The following is an 18,082-nucleotide window of genomic DNA, read 5'->3' as shown; positions in this document are numbered from 1 at the left end:
AACATTAAGACGTAAGTATTGCACATTTGTGTATAGTGAACGTTAAAAGTGTCTGTGGATTTAGACATCATGAGCAATGCATTTTCATAAGCAGGAATACATCAAACAATAGCTGCTGTAAACATTGCTCATGATAAAGCAATGCACAGTTTAGTCTTTTTTTAACCAATTAGAGCACAATACCATATTGACCCTAATATAGGACTGTGGTTTTTTTTTCAGTGAAGAAGTCAGGTTACCTTATATTCAATATCTGGTGATGTATACATGCCAACCATAAATTTTACCATGAATTGATTAACGTGGACCCCGACTTAAACAAGTTGAAAAATGTATTCGGGTGTTACCATTTAGTGGTCAATTGTACAAAATATGTACTGTACTGTGCAATCTACTAATAAAAGTTTCAATCAATCAATCAACCGATGATGCCAAACAACTTGTAACCAACAGAGTCAGTGCTTTTTTGTTCCCTGCACTTATACACGTGACAAAAGTGTCTTCAAATTTAATAAGTTAGCAAACAGGAGGCAGTGTCATGCCAATCTTAAAATAATAGTGAGCAATAAAAGCCAAGTCATCAAACAAAGAGAATAAGGAATATATCATTTTTATTGCAACCTATGTCAAAGAGGATTTTTTCAAAAGATGTATTTTGTCTTATGTTCAGGTCAATATGGTAGATATGTCCTATAAACTTCTTAAATGGGATTAAACTATACTCTTGTAGATTATCAGGAAGGATCTTTTAACATTTTATGTGTAAATTAGTCACTTTTCTGCACTACAAATTCATCATGATGTACTCGAACTCCTCGATCTTCTGCCGGGTGTTCCCTCGGCGGATCTTGCGGTAGGAGACGGAGCTGTACTTGGAGGCCATGAGGTGGTCGAAGGACTTCTGTTGTCCCGGGTTGTTAGGGCGCTTCTTTGGCAGAGGCAGAGTGGAGTAGCCAGGAACGGGGTCCGCCGGTGCTTTGATGTTAGAGTCCTCCTCCTCTGACTCCGAGCTGGAGCCGAGCTGGTTAGAGACGCTCTCCCCAGGGAACGGTTCAATGCTTGGAGCCTGTCCCTGCTCCTCTTGCATGAAATGAATCATATTTAATTTCTCCTTGTTAATTGAACTGCTGAGTTGGATGTTACTTACCTTCATCTGACAAAGCACTGTCCTCCGGCCTTTCGGGCTCATGAGTCTCCACCTCTGAATCTCCATCTTCTTGACACCTTTGCTCCGTTTCGAAAGCCCGGGGCTTCCTTCTTGCCTCTTCTGCCTCACTCCAAAGCACCGGCAGGTCACCTTCATTCCTCTCCGAAGGTGGAGCGTCAACACTGGTCGCCTCGCTGTTATAAAGGCGTCTGCATCTGCCAGTATCACGAGATCTGTTTGCTTTAAAGTGCTCCTCGGCTTGGTCTTCATCGCTGTAGAACACGGAGTCATCCCCATCCTCCGCTGACCACACATCTCTCCCGTCGGGTTCTGGGTTTTGGAGAGTCTCGGCGGAAAATCCACATATGATCTCCAGTACCTGCGATGCCATTACGTCTTCCTCCATCTTTAAAAAAACGGTCTAACTTTGCTTAGGTTCTGCCGATGGAGTCACAAGTCCAACATTCTTAGGCCTACCATTCTTGTAACAATGTGTTGGCCAAATGCTTGTTCTTGTCCCATAAATGGTGGTGGTGGTGCAGGGTGAAGGTCTGCACTAAGCTTGTACAATTGTTTGTGAGTGTTGATCACCCAATGAACAGACTTGTTTTTGTGGGCCCAACAAAGCCTCTTTGTGACTCAGGCTCAGGCAACATACACAGTGATTGATTGTACCCAATCTGTAATCTTTCCTTAGTGACCAACCTTCTTTCTGCGACATTTTCTGCGGGGAATTAACATTCTCCCATAGGTTTACTATAGCAGTGTTTTTCAACCTAGTGTGCTGTGAGATAGTCTGGTGTGCCGTGGAAGGTTATCTAATTTCACCTATTTGGGTTAAAAATATTTTTTGCAAACCAGTAATTATAGTCTGCAAATTATGTGTTGTTGTTGAGCTCGGCAGAGTAACCCTGTAATACTCTTCCATATCAGTAGGTGGCAGCCGGTAGCTAATTGCTTTGTAGATGTCAGGAACAGCGGGAGGCAGTGTGCAGGTAAAAAGGTGTCTAATGCTTTAACCAAAAATAAACAAAAGGCGAGTGCCGCTAAGAAAAGGCATTGAAGCTTAGGGAAGGCTATGCAGAACGAAACTAAAACTGAACTGGCTACAAAGTAAACAAAAACAGAATGCTGGACGACAGCAAAGACTTGCTGTGGAGCAGAGACGGCGTCCACAAAGTACATCCGAACATGACATGACAATCAACAATGTCCCCACAAAGAAAGATAAAAATTGAAATATTCTTGATTGCTAAAACGGTTATGGTTACAGAAAGGGAGATGACGGCTCAAACACCAGGGGGCAGTAATGTTCAAGATTTATCATATATATATATATATATATATATATATATATAAAAAACAATTCTAACTAACTATACTATAATTCACCGGTGCCACTCACACCGGTGAATTGAATGATGAATGATAGGTAGTGGTCGGAGGGGCCGTTGGCGCAAATTGCAGCCACGCTTCCGTCAGTCTACCCCAGGGCAGCTGTGGCTATGAAAGTAGCTTACCACCACCAGGTGTGAATGCAGTGTTTCCCACAGGACAGGCATCTATTTGTGGTGGTGTGGTCGGCAAGCGGGCGGGCGGGGGGGGGGCGGCAGCGGCGATGACCAAGAAGAACGCGGAGTTGGAATATAATTACAACATTTTATGTACATATTTATATACAGATTTGAACAATTAGTGATTCACTGAAATATATTTATTAATTGTGGTTCTTACAAAAAATATATCTTATAAAATATAAAAGCTAAAATGTCTCTTAAAGCTCTGCCCCTTTAATTAGTGAATACTAAATAATTTAACTTTAGCCTACTACTACAACCATATTATTTACCAGCAACATGAAGTGAAACAGAGGCAGAGGTGTCCTGCCACAGTCAGTCAACCTCCTTCTCCTCCTCCTCCTCCTGCTGCTGCTGCTGAACAGGTCGCACCTGTGGTCCGAACTGTAGGCCTACCTCCTCTCCAAGTCGAGCCCTTTTCGGCCGTTGAAAATATTTTTCTATACTCATCTGTGTGAAGGAGTGAACATCCAACATTAGAATTTATTACTAACGAGCAGAAGCGCTCTATGTACAGTGCCGTCTAACCTTAAGCGGCAGCAGCTCAACACATGCAGGGTTCAACGTTAAGGTTTTTTTCTACTTGCCTGACTTCTCAAATCTACTTGCCCCAATATCTGTACTTGTCCTGCCTAGGTTTTTTTCTGGCTGTGTAGTGCTCATGGCTTATATCTTAATAGAATCCTTCCCGTTGACTATTTACAACACTACACAGTATTTATTATTATCATTATTATTATTATTATCTATAATTGCATTTAAATGGCATTGCATACATGTAAAATTAAATGCTATTTCACATTATTTGACCAGTAGCAGTTACACTCATCTGAACAGGTCAGCCACCTGTTTAAAGCCCAATCACAGTTGAAATCTTGAAATGAATGGTCTTTAATGGCCAAAACATTAACCTGGACAACATTTTAACAGCTGGTTGGCTCAGATTTTATTATTTTCATTGCATTCACATGCTGCAGTGGACAGTGGACAATTTAGCTTCAGTCCATGTGTGTTTATTGACAACATGGTTATAACCTGGACACGTTAGCTCGTCGGTATTGTAACACGTGACTGTTACTACGAGCGTCTGCCCCGGGCCACGAGTCAAACAGCGGCGGTGTTAATGAAGCAGCGTCAGGCTGCTCACCGTCAGTGAAACGCTCGGTGAAATCACGGATTAACGTTAAATATATGACGAGCCGCGAGCGATGCAGCTATAACCAGTATCTACCTATAACACCTGTAAAAATGAAGCAATGCTACCACGCTAGCAAGTGTTAGCTAGCCGGCTATGAGCCACCAAGCTGCTAACTGTCGCCAAAAGGCACCATTTAAGTTTTTTTCCCCATGGCATCCTGGATCAAGGCTTTCAGCAGCTTTTGGACGTTTGAGGTAGAAACGTAGGAAGCGCCATCATTATGAAAAGTAGCCGGCGAGTATTTTGATTCCGTCCGTCCCTCTTCTTCTTCTTCTTCTGGCCCACCAGGTGAATTAAGTGCTATTGCATAGTGCATAGTAGGCTACTGCCACCTACTGCACCTGAGGTGTAACTACAAGCAACATTCACAGACAGTCCCATTGCTTTTATGAGCGGTCGACCGAGTCAAAAGCCGAAAAATCCATTTGTGGCGGACGTAATTCTTTCGTGGCGGGCCGCCACAAATAAATGAATGTGTGGGAAACCCTGGAATGATTGATGGGTTCTACATGTAAAGCGACTTTGGGTACTTAGAAAAGCGCTATATAAATCCCAGTTATTATTATTATTATTATTATACTTAAACAAAGGAACGGAGTGTGTGGCCAAAATCCAAGAGTGTGTGTGGTGTTAAACTATGTGTGTAATTAACTGTTGTGTGTTACCGTGATGATGGATGAGGAAGCAGACAAATCCAAAAGGGGCTAGGCGAAAGGGGTCCGTGATCCAAGTGAGGTCCGTGGGGCAGAGAGAGAGGCGACAAGGTCCGTGTCCAGGCGGGGGTCGAGGATCGAGGAAGACATGAAACTGCTACAGGAAAATACCAAAAAAAGAGAAAAAGCCACCAAAATAGGAGCGCAAGACAAGAACTAAAACACTACACAGGAAAACAGCAAAAAACTCAAAATAAGTCAGGGGTGATGTGACAGGTGGTGACAGTACACCTACTTTGAGACAAGAGCTACAGTGATGCATGCTTGGTTATGGTTTAAAGTCATATCCAACAATTGCGACGACGACTTTTTACTGTCAACTGAGTTTTGTTTTTTAATGATTTCTGCTGGTGGTGTGCCTCCGGATTTTTTCAACGCAAAAAATGTGCCTTGGCTCAAAAAAGGTTGGAAAACACTGTACTATAGTATGCTTGTGAGCAGGGCCGTATCCAGGATTTGGCAAATACCAAGGTGAAAAATTGGTGGTTCATAGAGGAACTTTGAAAGGCTGAAATCATGGCTACCCCAGCACCATATGAATAATATTATCTTGAGAAACACAATGAATTTCCAGGACAACAAAAGCTTTCATTGAAGTGGAACTATCACGTGACAGTGTTGGCGCTAGGAATTTTCAAAACAATTCATCAAGTCATAAAAATGGGGTCCCACAGTAAATTTTTGGGGTCCCACTTTTTTGTAACATTTTTGAAAACAAATGATAAATGTATGCATTATCCTGTTATATCTCACATTCTATATTGTGTTTTGGAAAAAGGTTGTCATAAACCAGGGGTGTCCAAAGTGCGGCCCAGGGGCCATTTGCAGCCCGCAGGTCATTGTTTAACGGCCCCGCGGCACATTTTAAAAATACGATTGAAAAAAATAAAAAACATAAAAAGTGGTATAAAAGAGCAAACAGGTGAAATGTAGCAATAACAATGTTTACTCTAATAACACAAAGCTGCAATGCAGGCTGTTTCTTTCTTTAAAAAATAATAATGAATCAAAATCAATGTCATTATGAATTATTGACCTATTGAAGGCTCCAATTACGTCACATTAAATGTTCCATTTTGAGATATTTTTGGGGGAAAATGTTGCATATTTTGTTTGCCATATAAAAAACTAAGCTGTTTTTTTTAAAGAAGGGCCTAAAACGAACAAACTAAAAACATAAACAACAATAAAACTTAGAATTGACGGATAGGTCTGAAGTTGATCTGGAGATTATTGTGTTAAAAGTAAACAGTAAAAAAAAAAAATACATTTTTTAACACTTTAATGAGTAGAACCCTTTTGGATCCCCAATCATTTGTGTGATTTTTTTTTTCCAAGTGTCATTGCTCAAAAAATAATAATGAATTAAATTCAATGTGATAAGTTATTGACCTTTTAAAGGCTCCAATTATTATATCATCTCAAATATTCAACTTAAAAATTTTATTGGGTGAAAATATTGCATATTTTGTGTTTTTTCCATAAACTGGGTTTTCTTTGACAAAAAGAGCATGCAACTTAAATATTTAAAAACTTTATATTGACAGATAGACCTAATGTTGATCTAGGGATTTAAAACTTGAATAATAATACAAATAATAATACTGAATAATGACACATTTTTTATATTTTTTTGACCGAAACCCTTTGGGGTCTCCGGGATCAAGCCTGAGTGGAGGCCTAAATGTATATTTTTTTATACATACATTGCATTGGTTTTTAAAATAAAAAATATCAAAATGGTCCCAGCTTGCTTTGATTTTCCAGTGAGCGGCCCTCAGTGGAAAAAGTTTGGACACCCCTGTCATAAACGTTAATTCATTAAAAAAAATAATACAAAATACTTTTTTTTTTATGCAAATGTAAATGTTTTCAGTTATAAACATTCATTCACTTTCTTCTTTCCTTCATGAATCTAAACTTTACTGGTAGTTTTTTTTCTTTCTATATTTTTATTTAATAAGTTGTAGATGTATTTATTTCAGTATAAAAGTGTAAAATGTTTTTTGCTTCGGTCATGAAATGATGTGCCAGGGAATACATACATTATTTATTTAACGCTTAAATCTCTATTCTACATCAACTTCAGATCTATCCCTCAATTTTGTTTTTTTGTATTTGTTTATGTGTTTTTTTTGTTTGTTTTCTGCCCTTTTTGTCAAAGAAAACTGTTTTTTTTTTGGCAAATACGCAAAATAAGCAAAATCTTCCACAAAAAATATTTGTCAAAGTGGAATATTTGACGTGAAGTAATCGGAGCCTTGGATAAAAACACTGATTTTGATTCAATATCATGTTTTGAGCAATGACAGTTTTAAAGAGAAAAAAAAAAAAAAAAAAAAAAAGAGTTTTGTTTTATTAGTCAACTTTTTTAAATTACTTTTCACCTGTAAGCTTTTTTTATTCCACTTTTGTTATGTTTTTGTTTATTTCAATAGTATTTTTAGAATGTGCCGTGGGCTTTTAAAACATTAGCTGCAAATGGCCTCCGGGCCAAACTTTTGACACCACTGCTATAGATAATAAAAAATGTAATCTGATAAGTCTATGGATAAAAAGCAAAGCGTTTATCATAACGCACAGTCAGCATCTCTGCTTCAGTAAACAATGACGGTGATAACTTGTCAGCCACTTCTCCATTAGACTCCTTTTGAACACTCCTCGCACATTAACACTTCAAAAGGCACATGCAGTATTTGTTGACCTGCAAAGTATGTTTATGGGGTGGATTGTAAAGTACACACGCTTTTTTGACATTTTACACGTCCCCGGTTAAAAACTTGACTTTGGCTCATAAACACTAGATTGGCATGAAAAGTACAGCCTAAGTATCATCCGCTACCAGTGGCGGGCCGTGCGTTTCCCACCTAGGCCTTCAGTGATGTCCAAATTCAAATATTACCTCTCAAAATACCATCATTGATGTCACCACATGACCATTGCTGGAGAAATACTATAAAAGAACACATTTATGCACTACTGGCTATTGAATCACATCAACAGTGTACAAAACGGGTTATTTTCTGGCGCATTTAAAAATCAATAAACCCGCATCAGCAATTAAAACATATCTTATGTGGTACTGTCAAAATTAAAATAGCAAAAAAACATATTAAAAGTGAAAAAATAAAGATATAAAATATTTGAACTCACAATTTGTAGCACCCATTTGACGCCGTATAAGCCAGTGGTACCTCTTGTAGTTGGATGATTCGAGTGGAAATGGCGGCCATTACCGCTGAGCTAGACATGGTCTCACAAGATGTAGTTTCTCTTTCAATATCCTTCTTGAAGATGGCCTTGCAAATATACAAACCCCGTTTCCATATGAGTTGGGAAATTGTGTTAGATGTAAATATAAACGGAATACAATGATTTGCAAATCATTTTCAACCCATATTCAGTTGAATATGCTACAAAGACAACATATTTGATGTTCAAACTGATAAACATTTTTTTTTTGCAAATAATCATTAACTTTAGAATTTGATGCCAGCAACACGTGACAAAGAAGTTGGGAAAGGTGGCAATAAATACTGATAAAGTTGAGGAATGCTCATCAAACACTTATTTGGAACTTCCCACAGGTGTGCAGGCTAATTGGGAACAGGTGGGTGCCATGATTGGGTATAAAAGTAGATTCCACGAAATGCTCAGTCATTCACAAACAAGGATGGGGCGAGGGTCACCACTTTGTCAACAAATGTGTGAGCAAATTGTTGAACAGTTTAAGAAAAACCTTTCTCAACCAGCTTTTGCAAGGAATTTAGGGATTTCACCATCTACGGTCCGTAATATCATCAAAGGGTTCAGAGAATCTGGAGAAATCACTGCACGTAAGCAGCTAAGCCTGTGACCTTTGATCCCTCAGGCTGTACTGCATCAACAAGCGACATCAGTGTGTAAAGGATATCTCCACATGGGCTCAGGAACACTTCAGAAACCCACTGTCAGTAACTACAGTTGGTCGCTACATCTGTAAGTGCAAGTTAAAACTCTCCTATGTAAGGCGAAAACCGTTTATCAACAACACCCAGAAACGCCATCGGCTTCGCTGGGCCTGAGCTCATCTAAGATGGACTGATACAAATCTGGAAAAGTGTTATGTGGTCTGACGAGTCCACATTTCAAATTGTTTTTGGAAACTGTGGACGTCGTGTCCTCCGGACCAAAGAGGAAAAGAACCATCCGGATTGTTATAGGCGCAAAGTTGAAAAGCCAGCATCTGTAATGGTATGGGGGTGTATCAGTGCCCAAGACATGGGTAACTTACACATCTGTGAAGGCACCATTAATGCTGAAAGGTACATACAGGTTTTGGAGCAACATATGTTGCCATCCAAGCAACGTTACCATGGACGCCCCTGCTTATTTCAGCAAGACAATGCCAAGCCACGTGTTACATCAACGTGGCTTCATAGTAAAAGAGTGCGGGTACTAGACTGGCCTGCCTGTAGTCCAGACCTGTCTCCCATTGAAAATGTGTGGCGCATTATGAAGCCTAAAATACCACAATGGAGACCCCCGGACTGTTGAACAACTTAAGCTGTACATCAAGCAAGAATGGGAAAGAATTCCACCTGAGAAGCTTAAAAAATGTGTCTCCTCAGTTCCCAAACGTTTACTGAGTGTTGTTAAAAGGAAAGGCCATGTAACACAGTGGTGAACATGCCCTTTCCCAACTTCTTTGGCACGTGTTGCAGCCATGAAATTCCAAGTTAATTATTATTTGCAAAAAAAAAATAAAGTTTATGAGTTTGAACATCAAATATCTTGTCTTTGTAGAACTCATTAGAAAGGAGATTAAAGACAACGCATCGCAGCTACAACTGGGTTCTATTAACACAGATACGACTGTATCTACGACGGATACTGCAATCCAAAATAGTTTCTGTCTTTTTGATGAAATAACAGAGGAACTATTACGGCGTGTGAGTGGGATAAAACAAACAACATGTTTACTTGACCCACTTCCTGGGAAACTTATCAAGGAGCTTTTTGTATTATTAGGTCCATCAGTGCTAAATATTATAAACTTATCACTTTCCTCTGGCATTGTTCCCCTAGCATTCAAAAAAGCGGTTATTCATCCTCTACTCAAAAGACCTAACCTTGATCCTGACCTCATGGTAAACTACCGACCGGTGTCCCACCTTCCCTTTATTTCGAAAATCCTCGAAAAAATTGTCGCACAGCAGCTAAATGAACACTTAATGTCTAACAATCTCTGTGAACCTTTTCAATCCGGTTTCAGGGCAAATCACTCTACGGAGACAGCCCTCGCAAAAATGACTAATGATCTACTGCTAACGATGGATTCTGATGAGTCATCTATGTTGCTGCTTCTTGATCTTAGCGCTGCTTTCGATACCGTCGATCATAATATTTTATTAGAGCGTATCAAAACACGTATTGGTATGTCAGACTTAGCCTTGTCGTGGTTTAACTCTTATCTTACTGACAGGATGCAGTGCATCTCCCATAATGTGACCTCGGACTATGTTAAGGTAACGTGCGGAGTTACCTCAGGGTTCGGTTCTTGGCCCTGCACTCTTTAGTATTTACATGCTGCCGCTAGGCGACATCATACGCAAATACGGTGTTAGCTTTCATTGCTATGCTGATGACACCCAACTCTACATGCCCCTAAAGCTGACCAACACGCCGGATTGTAGTCAGCTGGAGGCGTGTCTTAATGAAATTAAACAATGGATGTCCGCTAACTTCTTGCAACTCAACGCCAAGAAAACGGAAATGCTGATTATCGGTCCTGCTAAACACCGACATTTATTTAATAATACCACCTTAACATTTGACAACCAAACAATTACACAAAGTGACTCGGTAAAGAATCTGGGTATTATCTTCGACCTAACTCTCTCCTTTGAATCACACATTAAGAGTGTTACTAAAACGGCCTTCTTTCATCTCCGTAATATCGCTAAAATGTGTTCCGTTTTGTCCACTAGCGACGCTCAGATCATTATTCATGCGTTTGTTACGTCTCGTCTCGACTACTGTAACGTATTATTTTCGGGTCTCCCTATGTCTAGCATTAAAAGATTACAATTGGTACAAAATGCGGCTGCTAGACTTTTGACAAGAACAAGAAAGTTTGATCATATTAGGCCTATACTGGCTCACCTGCACTGGCTTCCTGTGCACTTAAGATGTGACTTTAAGGTTTTACTACTTACGTATAAAATACTACACGGTCTAGCTCCGTCCTATCTTGCTGATTGTATTGTACCATATGTCCCGGCAAGAAATCTGCGTTCAAAGAACTCCGGCTTATTAGTGATTCCCAGAGCCCAAAACAAGTCTGCAGGCTATAGAGCGTTTTCTATTGGGGCTCCAGTACTATGGAATGCCCTCCCGTTAGCAGTTAGAGATGCTACCTCAGTAGAAGCATTTAAGTCCCATCTTAAAACTCATTTGTATACTCTAGTCTTTAAATAGACCCCCCTTTTAGACCAGTTGATCTGCCGTTTCTCCTGTTCCCCTCTCCCTTGTGGAGGGGGAGACACACAGGTCTGGTGGCCATGGATGAAGTGCTGGCTGTCCAGAGTCGTGACCAGGGGTGGACCGCTCGCCTGTGCATCGGTTGGGAAGATCTCTGCGCTGCTGACCCGTCTCCGCTCGGGATGGTTTCCTGCTGGCCCCACTATGGACTGGACTCTTACTATTATGTTGGATCCACTATGGACTGGACTCTTACTATTATGTTGGATCCACTATGGACTGGACTCTCACAATATTATGTCAGACCCACTCGACATCCATTGCATTCGGTCTCCCCTAGAGGGGGTGGGTTACCCACATATGCAGTCCTCTCCAAGGTTTCTCATAGTCATTCACATCGACGTCCCACTGGGGTGAGTTTTTCCTTGCCCTTATGTGGGCTCTGTACCGAGGATGTCGTTGTGGCTTGTGCAGCCCTTTGAGACACTTGTGATTTAGGGCTATATAAATAAACATTGATTGATTGATTGATTGATCAAAATCATTTTAGTAAATAATGGTATCGGGACAATACTAGTTTGAATATTGAATTGTATGATTCTTTGGAGTACAACTAGATAGAGCCCCCACTCCTCTAAAATAGATCTACAATGATAACTAAGCAGGGTAGTGGTCTCATTATTAATTATTGTATTACATTTTTTCATGACGGTGTTTTATATATCTTGCATATGTTCTGTGACTTCAATGTCGACACACACAAACACTTAAGTCCCACCTGTACTGTTTTCAGGGGGCGGGTGAAGACAGGCAGGCAGCAACATTTGAACATTCTTCACATGCACACAAATGTAAAAATAAGTTGTGTGCTTACCCATAACTTCAAAGACACCTGATACGGGAGGATTGGTGTTTGGAGGACTACATCCTGGCACTCCACCGTGATACTCTGCAGCCGTGCCACACATGGTCCACTTTCCAAGACCGCTTCTATATAGTCGTCACAGGAAATGAGGAAAAAAAGGCCAAACTTGTGGAATTAGTCCTTTTGATTCACTTTATGGCCAAAAGTGTTTGGCCACCCATCCAAATGATGAGAATCAGGTGTCCTAATCACTTGGCCCGCCCACAGGTGTATAAAATCAAGCACTTAGGCATGGAGACTGTTTCTACAAACATTTGTGAAAGAAGGGGCCGCTCTCAGTGATTTCCAGTCATAGGATGCCACCTGTGCAACAAATCCAGTCGTGAAATTTCCTCGCTCCTAAATATTCCAAAGTCAACTTTATTATAAGAAGAGTTTGGGAACAACAGCAACTCAGCCACCAAGTGGTAGGCCACGTAAACTGACAGAGAGGGGTCGGCGGATGCTGAAGCGCATAGTGCAAAGACTTTCTGCACAGTCAGTTGCTACAGAGCTCCAAACTTCATGTGACCTTCCAATTAGCCCACGTACAGTACGCAGAGAGCTTCATGGAATGGGTTTCCATGGCCAAGCAGCTGTATCTAAGCCATACATCACCAAGTCCAATGCAAAGCGTGGGATGCAGTGGTGTAAAGCACGTCGCCACTGGACTCTAGAGCAGTGGAGACGCCTTCTCTGGAGTGATGAATCACGCTTTTCCATCTGGAAATCTGATGGACCAGTCTGGTTTTGGAGGTTGCCAGGAGAACGCTACATTTCGGACCGCATTGTGCCGAGTGTGAAATTTGGTGGAGGAGGAATTATGGGGTGGGGTTGTTTTTCAGGACCAAAATTTAATGCTCCAGGATACCAAAACATTTTGGACAATTCCATGCTCCCAAACTTGTGGGAACAGGTTGGAGCGGGCCCCTTTCCTCTTCCAACATGACTGTGCACCAGTGCACAAAGCAAGGTCCATAAAGACGTGGATGACAGAGTCTGGTGTGGATGAACTTGACTGGCCTGCACAGAGTCTTGACCTGAACTCCGTAGAACACCTTTGGGATGAATTAGAACGGAGACTGAGAGCCAGGCCTTCTCCACCAACATCAGTGTGTGACCTCACCAATGCCCTTTTGGAAGAATGGTGGAAAATTCCTATAAACACACTCCGCAACCTTGTGGACAGCCTTCCCAGAAGAGTTGAAGCTGTAATAGCTGCAAAAGGTGGACCGACATCATATTGAACCCTATGGGTTAGGAATGAGATGGCACTTCAAGTTCATATGTGAGTCAAGGCAGGTGGCCAAATACTTTTGGCAATATAGTGTAAGTGTTTCTTAACCATAGGGCAGCCAGAAAATATATTTCTCTCAGTTGTAGTTAGAATGGGCCGCATATGTACTCAGTTGTAATACACTTTTCCACCACTTGTGGCAGTAATGACAATCTCAGACTGAAGTCTGGAGCTAAAGTCATAGGGAAGTTTCTTAGGCACAAGAATTACGACTAAAGTGGTACAGATGTATTTATTTGTACTTTAATTTTATTTGACAGTTTAATTAAACATTTATTTAGTTAGATTTTTTTTTGGCATTGCTTTTGAATACGTTTATTTTAGTATGTTAATGTATTTTTTCATCGGGTCCCTTCTTTTGCAGTATATTTGATTAGTGGTTGTTTTGCAATCAGCCTGATATAAGCCTTGATAATCTTTGTAATTAACACATGCTTTCAAGTCATTTGACCAACCTGTTAAAATGTATGCAGGTTTGATATAATTAATCAAGATTAAGATTAGTAATCCATCCATTTTCTACCGCTTGTCCCTTTTGGGGTCGCGGGGGGTGCTGGAGCTTATCTCAGCTGCATTCGGGCGAAAGGCGGGGTACACCCTGGACAAGTCACCACCTCATCGCAGGGCCAACACAGATAGACAGACATTATATATAAATCAAGTATTTCCATAGCTAGAGCATAACAACATGTTTGCTACCTTCTAAATGCATTTCTCAACATTATGAGAGCTCTCTAGACATGAAATGACAGCCTTTAGTCCCATTTACACTCTTTTAATCCATCGGTCTCCTCCAGTGGCCAATACTACTGTAGTATGGATATTTTAAGTACGTGTGGCCATCTTTATGCTTGAAAATGCTTAATTTAGGGCAAAAATGTTGTAGAATATGCTTTAAAAAAACAAAAAAATTACATCTACAATGTGGGGAAACTGCAACATTTGAAGCGTGTTGTAATTCAGGGTTAAAAATTGAGTGGGCACCGGGCCCCTCTGTAGTTGAAAAGTTAGGCCCCGAGACCAAAAAGGTTAAAAAAACCCTGCTTTAGATCAGGGGTCTCCAAAGTGTGTATTGTCTAAATAAAATCAAACAAAAATACATAAAAATTGTAAGAAATAAAGAGCAAATATGAGAAAAAGATGACATTTACATACTAAAAAAACATAAAAATGGCCATATTAAACACATGGTTTCAAGTCATTTGACAAAGTTTAACCTGGTAAACTGTACGTAGGTTAGATATAATTATTGATTAAAATCAAGATTAACATTAGTAATTCAGTGTTAAAAATTGAGTGGGCCCCGGTCCCCTCTGTAGTGGAAAAGTTGGGCCGCGAGACCAAAAAGATTAAGAACCCCTGATTTAGATCAGGGGTGTCCAAAGTGTGTATTGTCTAAATAAAATCAAACAAAAATACATAAAAAATGTTAACACATGGTTTCAAGTCATTTGACAAAGTTTAACCCGTTAAACTGTATGTAGGTTAGATATAATTATTGATTAAAAATCAAGATTAAGATTAGTAATTCAGTGTTAAAAATTGAGTGGGCCCTGGGACCAAAAAGGTTAAGAACCCCTGCTTTAGATCAGGGGTGTCCAAAGTGTGTATTGTCTAAATAAAATCAAACAGAAATACATAAAAAGTGTAAGAAATAAAGAGCAAATATGAGAAAAAGATGACATGTCAATACTAAAAAAAATGTAAAAATGGCCATATTAAACACATGGTTTCAAGTCATTTGACAAAGTTTAACCTGGTAAACTGTATGTGGGTTAGATATAATTATTGATTAAAATCAAGATTAAGATAAGTAATTCAGTGTTAAAAATTGAGTGGGCCCCGGGACCAAAAAGGTTAAGAACCCCTTGCTTTAGATCAGGGGTGTCCAAAGTGTGTATTGTCTAAATAAAATCAAACAAAAATACATTAAAAAAATGTTAACACATGGTTTCAAGTCATTTGTCAAAGTTTAACCCGTTAAAATGTATGTAGGTTAGATATAATTATTGATTAAAATCAAGATTAAAATTAGTAATTCAGTGTTAAAAATTGAGTGGGCCCTGGGACCAAAAAGGTTAAGAACCCCTGCTTTAGATCAGGGGTGTCCAAAGTGTGTATTGTCTAAATAAAATCACACAAAAATACATAAAAAAAAGGAAGAAATAAAGAGCAAATATGAGAAAAAGATGACATTTCGATACTAAAAAATATCAAAATGGCCATATTAAATCAATCAATCAATCAAAGGTTATTTATATAGCCCTTAATCACAAGTGTCTCAAAGGGCTGCACAAGCCACAACATCCTCGGCTCAGATCCTACATCAGGGCAATCAATAGATGATTCAAATGAATAAATAGGCATCGATGACAGTTAATGACGATACCTGACAATTAGTGAAGTGAATGATATTTATATAGCGCATTTAGAGACTCAAAGCACTTTACATGGTGAAACCCATTATCTAACGTTTGTTATTTTGTACTGTCATTATGTTATTTGATTACTGTTATTAGCGGCCGGAATAAACAACATTTCTAAGAAATGCCTGTAATTTTGTAAATGTTGTGAAATGAATCAATGCACGACAACCGTAAAACCGTGATTACTCAAGACCATCATTTTGCATATGTGGCTTTGGGTGGAAAATGTTTGAACACCTCAAAGTTTGCTCACCAGGACAAGCCTCAAGATGGCATGTGATTATAATAAATTAAATAATACACGTTCTAACTCAGACCGAGTGCTTACTTTGAAACCAGCCAGTGTAAAGCGGTGTGCATACCTTTTGGAAAGTGAAGCGGTAACCACATCCTGTGTTATAGCTAAGCAGCTATGTATAACACGCACAGGTCTGTTTGTGGTTATAAATAACATGCAGGTTGTGAACGCAACCTCAGACTGCATCCAGCGCTCTCAATCTGTCACGGGCAGGAAATGTTTTATTTCAATCACTCAAGCTCGCATGATATTTTACAAATATTTAACATGTGACGTTATATTCGGTGCACATTCGAGTGAAGTGAATTGTATTTATATAGCGCTTTACAGAGTGAAACCCAATATCTAAGTTACATTTAAACCAGTGTGGGTGGCACTGGGAGCAGGTGGGTAAAGTGTCTTGCCCAAGGACACAACGGCAGTGACTAGCGGGAATCGAACCTGGAACCCTCTACCAGCCGAGCTATGCCCCCCGAGTCAAAAGGAATTTATTTGTAACACTTTGTGACAACTTGAACTAACGTGGCTGGCGAGTGCCTGCTGTGGATCGTGTCAATGCGTGACGCTGCAATGTGCGTGCCGGCCCAGTAGATGGCGATGTCACTTTTGTCAAGAAACAACAAATGCACGCAAGTCCTCGCCAGCAGTCTCACAGAAACTGTCTTTAGAACGCAATACGTGTACATACTGATGACCCGGACTGGACACGTCCTCCACTCTTTAGAATTGACATGAGATAACGTCCAGAAAACAGACTTTTAGCCCCCTTTAAGGGTCCTCCTCCTCTTCTTCTTCTTCTTAGAATTGACATGTAATAACGTCCAGAAAACAGACTTTTAGCCCCCTTTAAGGCTCCTCCTCCTCTTCTTCTTCTTCTTAGAATTGACATGTAATAACGTCCAGAAAACAGACTTTTAGCCCCCTTTAAGGCTCCTCCTCCTCTTCTTCTTCTTCTTAGAATTGACATGTAATAATGTCCAGAAAACAGACTTTTAGTCCCCTTTAAGGCTCATCTTCTTCTTAGAATTGACATGTAATAACATCCACAAAACAGACTTTTAGCTCCCTTTAAGGCTCCTCTTCTTCTTAGAATTGACATGTAATAACATCCACAAAACAGACTTTTAGCTCCCTTTAAGGCTCCTCTTCTTAGAATTGACATGTAATAACATCCAGAAAACAGACTTTTATCCCCCTTTAAGGCTCCTCTTCTTCTTAGATATGACATGTAATAACATCCAGAAAACAGACTTTTAGCCCCCTTTAAGGCTCTTCTTCTTAGAATTGACATGTAATAACGTCCAGAAAACAGACTTTTAGCCCCCTTTAAGGCTCCTCCTCCTCTTCTTCTTAGAATTGACATGTAATAACATCCAGAAAACAGACTTTTAGCCCCCTTTAAGGCTCCTCTTCTTCTTCTTAGAATTGACATGTAATAACATCCAGAAAACAGACTTTTAGCCCCCTTTTAGGCTCTTCTTTTTCTTAAAATTGACATGTAATAACGTCCAGAAAACAGACTTTTATCCCCCCTTAAGGCTCCTCTTCTTCTTAGATATGACATGTAATAACATCCAGAAAACAGACTTTTACCCCCCTTTAAGGCTCCGCTTCTTCTTAGAATTGACATGTAATAACATCTAGAAAACAGACCTTTAGCCCACTTTAAGGCTCCTCCTCCTCTTCTTCTTAGAATTGACATGTAATAACATCCAGAAAACAGACTTTTAGCCCCCTTTAAGGCTCCTCTTCTTTTTAGAATTGACATGTAATAACATCCAGAAAACAGACTTTTAGCCCACTTTAAGGCTCCTCCTCCTCTTCTTCTTAGAATTGACATGTAATAACATCCAGAAAACAGACTTTTAGCCCCCTTTAATGCTCCTCCCTCCTCTTCTTCTTCTTCTTAGAATTGACATGTAATAACGTCCAGAAAACAGACTTTTAGCCCCCTTTAAGGCTCCTCCTCTTCTTCTTAGAATTGACATGTAATAACATCCAGAAAACAGACTTTTAGCCCCCTTTAAGGCTCCTCTTCTTTTTAGAATTGAAATGTAATA

The 18,082-nt window shown here is 39.8% G+C and overlaps 1 protein-coding gene across 1 annotated transcript; it reads right to left on the bottom strand.

The window, feature by feature from the left end:
* Nucleotides 1-776: 776 nt before the first annotated feature.
* LOC133613764 (uncharacterized) lies at nucleotides 777-1,733 on the bottom strand. Its single transcript, XM_061971538.2, has 2 exons — nucleotides 1,148-1,733; nucleotides 777-1,080 (listed from the first exon to the last, which is right to left on the bottom strand). Exons 1-2 carry the CDS (start codon nucleotides 1,551-1,553, stop codon nucleotides 785-787), a joined length of 702 nt encoding a protein of 233 aa, XP_061827522.1. The 5' UTR covers nucleotides 1,554-1,733; the 3' UTR covers nucleotides 777-784.
* Nucleotides 1,734-18,082: the final 16,349 nt, after the last annotated feature.

This window comes from Nerophis lumbriciformis, linkage group LG13 (genome assembly GCF_033978685.3).
Source record: "Nerophis lumbriciformis linkage group LG13, RoL_Nlum_v2.1, whole genome shotgun sequence".
NCBI classification, from domain to species: Eukaryota; Metazoa; Chordata; class Actinopteri; order Syngnathiformes; family Syngnathidae; genus Nerophis; species Nerophis lumbriciformis.
Note: the sequence above shows the minus strand (reverse complement) of the source record. Positions and strands in the feature narration are given on the sequence as shown.